This window comes from Sinocyclocheilus anshuiensis, unplaced genomic scaffold (genome assembly GCF_001515605.1).
Source record: "Sinocyclocheilus anshuiensis isolate Anshui unplaced genomic scaffold, SAMN03320099.WGS_v1.1 scaffold85, whole genome shotgun sequence".
NCBI classification, from domain to species: domain Eukaryota; kingdom Metazoa; phylum Chordata; class Actinopteri; order Cypriniformes; family Cyprinidae; genus Sinocyclocheilus; species Sinocyclocheilus anshuiensis.
The window spans coordinates 116,297-120,554 of record NW_015536800.1 but is presented as its reverse complement, the minus strand read 5'-3'; the positions used below and the strand labels follow the sequence as shown (position 1 = coordinate 120,554).

Genomic DNA, 4,258 nt, shown 5'->3' with positions numbered 1-4,258 from the left:
GTGTAAAAGAGAGGAAGACGTTTAAGAATGAATGAATATGTGACGTAAGGATAGGAGTAAATGCCGTCACGCCGACTGCCTCTCTGGCCAGTAGCGTTGAGTATTTCCCATTCGCCATTGTCAAAGAAGTCTTTACGGTCTACGTATGTGTCCACCAGGGTCAGGTCCACCATCGTGCCATCGTATGTCCACGACCCAAACTTCATCGGGCAGTTCTGTCTGTCGAATGGGAAAAAGGTGACATCCATGGTACAGGAGGATTTATAGCTGGCTGGAGGAGTCCACATGATGGTACCATTAAACCTTACAATGGCTTTGGTCATTAGAGAACCCTCAAATCGGCCATCAGCGCTATTAGAGATGGAGAGAGGGAGACATGATATTAACAACTACATTTTTAATTTTTTGAAGAAAATGTAAGTAGTGATTGCCCATGCAAATGTCACAAGGTTCTGGGTGCTTGACAGGACATTGCTAAGGTGTTGTGAGTGATTGTTACATTGCCACTCTAGATGTTGCTGGGTGTCTCAGATATGTTTTGTCGCTTTTCCACTGCATGGTACGGCTCGGTATGGTTCACTTTTGGGGGGTTTTCCACTGGGTACAGTACCTAGTACCTGGTACTTTTTTCAGTACCACTTCGGTTGGGGTTCCAAGTGAACCGTACCGTTACCAAAACGTGACGTGTAAACTCTGCTGATCACGGATTGGCCGGAGAGAATCGTCACTACCTGCGTCACTGAACTTGCGACACAAAAACACAACAGAACCGCTAGATTTAAATCAGCACAGCCAGTGAAGGATCGAACGCAACTGTTTTGAACGAGCGCACCTTTTTTTAACAACCAAAAAGTGGCTGTTTCGTTGTCTGTTGAGGAAGTACAGACGTTCCTCTCGTTGATAGCAGAGGAGCGGATCCAGCAAAGCGCTTGATGGGGCGACGCGGAATGAAAAAGTTTTTCAGGAGTCGCGGCAGTAGAGGCGGCGCAACTAATGACATGTGAATAATCCCACCCACTCTAAAGCGATACTAAACTGCAGTGGAAACGCAAACTGAGCCGAGCCGAGCCGTGCCGTGCTGTGCCATACTGAGCTGTGCCGAGCCGAGTCGTACCACGCAGTGGAAAAGCGCCATTAGATAACCCTACAAGTAGATTAGAGATTGCAAACATGATCCTATGTGTGGGTTTTGCAGTTAAAAAAAACTATTTTTTAGAGTTTCTTTTTGTCAATTTATAATTCCATTTCTCCATTTCTCCTTGAAGCCCCTCCCCTCCTGAAGATATAAGCATATCTGAGATGCTTCAAACATTCCTCTCCCCTAACCACATAGTTATTTCATCATTTAAAAAATATATTAATTACAACACATAGGTGTAATTAAACATGAAGCATTATTCAGTTTTAATTTAATATTACAATTTATTCATAAATTAAATTTCTTGTTTTTTAATTCTTTCAGATATTGGTAAAGTTTGTTTCTTTTATATTTGCTCTCTTGCTACAGTTTAGTCATGTCTGCTTATTATATTGTGATTTTGAAAAGTTTGTTTTGAGAATACTACCTCCTACCCAAAGCACGATAACTGTGGTAGCTGTTTTATTAGACAAGGTTGCTGGCAACCTTTATCTGGAGCTTTAATAAAGTGAACACAGATGTATGAGGGAAGAGTTCAGAAGAGAGTGAAAGAAGAGCAGCACATGTATGCAGATTGAGCAGCAGTTATTATTAATACCGACTGGTCATGAGTTATTTAATAAAGTACATCTTGTAACTAGGTTATTATTTTTCTCTCGTCTGGTGGAGACTGAGACACCACAGCTGCTGCAGAGCTCTTTATAGTCACTATACTTGCTCACATCTTTTGCATCATAAAAATATGATTAACGAATTGACAGACAACGTATTAAATCAAAGGAAGTGATTTTCAGCTTTTTCTGATCAGTGGCCAGGCGTTTGAGGCATTTCTAAAAATGTTTAATCTGTCTGAATCTGTCTGTATTTTATACATGACACAATGCAGATATTTGGGAGACTAAATAAACATAGTTTGTTATCTCTGTCTTTCAGAACAAGCACACAAAAATGAAATCAAAATACGATCACATTATTCATTAATATGTGCACCTGTATGACATTGATATGGATAAGAAGTTCTAAAAAGAATTACTTCTCATAAAGGACAATGTCTGGTAGCCAAATAGTTTCGGAGGGCACTCTGATGGATGTGATTCCACCATAATCTTCTGGATTCCACCGCAGCTTATAGTCTGTCCATTCCTACAGGAAAGAGACCAATAAAGCATCAATCAGGAGAGTATTTTGGGACATACTTAAAAAAAATAAAGCTACATTTCTTTGAGTTACCTGCCACAACCAGACATTTGTAGTCATTAGCTGATTCTTTTCATCCTGAAAAGAAAAATGAAGAAAATGCACAATGAAAGATGATAAATATCCATAGTTGCAAAATGATGTTAGTACCATACATGAGCTTGGACACATAACATGTTTTGAATGAACCCAAATGCAATATTTCTTCCAAAGTCTCTAAAAATTTCTCACCACTGACTTACTTGTGCCATACAGATGATTAACTCAACTGTGCTATTTATACATGCAGCTTAAAAGATAGTATCTTATGTCCTTTGTTTCATTAAATTGAAATTCAGACTCTGAATAGAAACCAATATACGGACTCATCTGTTAAATAAGAATGGTGTGAAAATCAATTGTTCCCACAGTGTTCAGTGTTCCACCACCCAGAAAACTCACACTGTCAAGTCGTGACAAGGTAAGCACTGAATACCATGTAGTGTTGATTACAAGATATGACCATCAGGTGGCTCTGCAGGATTATCACATATCATATAGAATGTGTCTGAATCCCAAAACAACTGACTTGCTGCCTTGCTGTCCAGACTAAACAGACTTCAAAGAGGCTTCTAACAAAGCACCATATTGTCAAACTGATGATCTTGGTTATGTCTAAAGGGAGCTTGCAAAGCAACATTTTCAACACCCAGCACTTTTATTTTATAATAATGATAGGTTTCAAAGGGATTGTTTGCTAAAAAAAATCTGTCAATCTTCACTGAATGATTGTATTTATAAGTTGAGCAAACATGAACTCTACCATGTAGTTCAGTAAACCAGCAGCATGAAACTCATTCAGTAATGATGACAAAAGCAAATTGGTTATTATCATAATAAGTTTGATTGCTAATGGTACAATTTAGTCTGTACGCATTTTGTGCACTTTTTATTAAATAATAGAGATAATACTTCATGATGAAGCAATAAAGATAACATTACTTAATGCACGTCATAATGTAATTGCATTTTCATTTTCAAACTTAAGTGGGAACTTCCCAAGAGGACTTGCACCAACATTATTAGAAACATGTTCCTGTGAAATTAGTTAGTGAAATTAGGGTGAGTTCATTATACTTTCATTATAATCACTACAGTTCATTTGAAAACATTATGCAACTTTCAGAACTTAAACTCCCTCCCCAGTCCAAAAAGACCATCTAATAAAATAAAGTGCTTAAAAGGCATGAAATCTGGTGCTACACTTTAGATATCGTAAACATTATTCATGCCTATTCAGTGTTCAAACACTTGGTCTGCTTAGTCATGATGATATAAAAAGGAGGACATAAAAATAACTTTTCTTAAGCAGGTTTGGTCCCAGCCCAACTATAACTGTTTGTGCAGCACATTTCAGCATGGATTGTTTTGTGAACATGTTACTTTGTAAAAGAAGGCATTGCTTATTGAACAGTTGGGGCAGTTATGAAGAAAAGAAAGAAAAACCAGTTCTGGACCTGACGAGAAAATCTTAAAAAGATTAGTTTTATTATTATTATTATTATTATTATTTCTAAGCAACAAATATATATATATATATATATATATATATATATATATATATATATGAAAAATGTCAAAAAATAACAACTGAGTGCCAAGAAGAGTGTTTGCCTTTCTGTGGTTCCTGTGAAGTATGTAAAGGAAATTTATATTTTATAGATCAAAAATTAAACATTTACATATCATGTAGAGTTATTAAACTCACACTCTTAAATAGAGACAATCTGACTGCAAAATCAGGGGGAGACATCACATAAAAATACGTTCATACAGTAAGACGTAATTACTCACACACTTCCTTGCAGTACATTCAGGGTGCGAACTACGGGGGAGCTAGGGGGAGCTCGGCTCCCCTTAATAAGACATGGGCTCCCCTGAAAT

At 37.3% G+C, this 4,258-nt stretch overlaps 1 protein-coding gene across 1 annotated transcript in view; it reads right to left on the bottom strand.

The window, feature by feature from the left end:
* LOC107655822 (neuronal acetylcholine receptor subunit non-alpha-3-like) overlaps positions 1–4,258 on the bottom strand; it is a 25,079-nt gene that overhangs the window by 2,346 nt on the left and 18,475 nt on the right. The window contains exons 3-5 of the mRNA XM_016443414.1: positions 2,369–2,413; positions 2,172–2,281; positions 1–351 (exon numbers count right to left, since the gene is read on the bottom strand). Coding sequence (XP_016298900.1) covers positions 1–351; positions 2,172–2,281; positions 2,369–2,413 — 506 coding nt within the window. The remainder of the gene's footprint in view (positions 352–2,171; positions 2,282–2,368; positions 2,414–4,258) is intronic.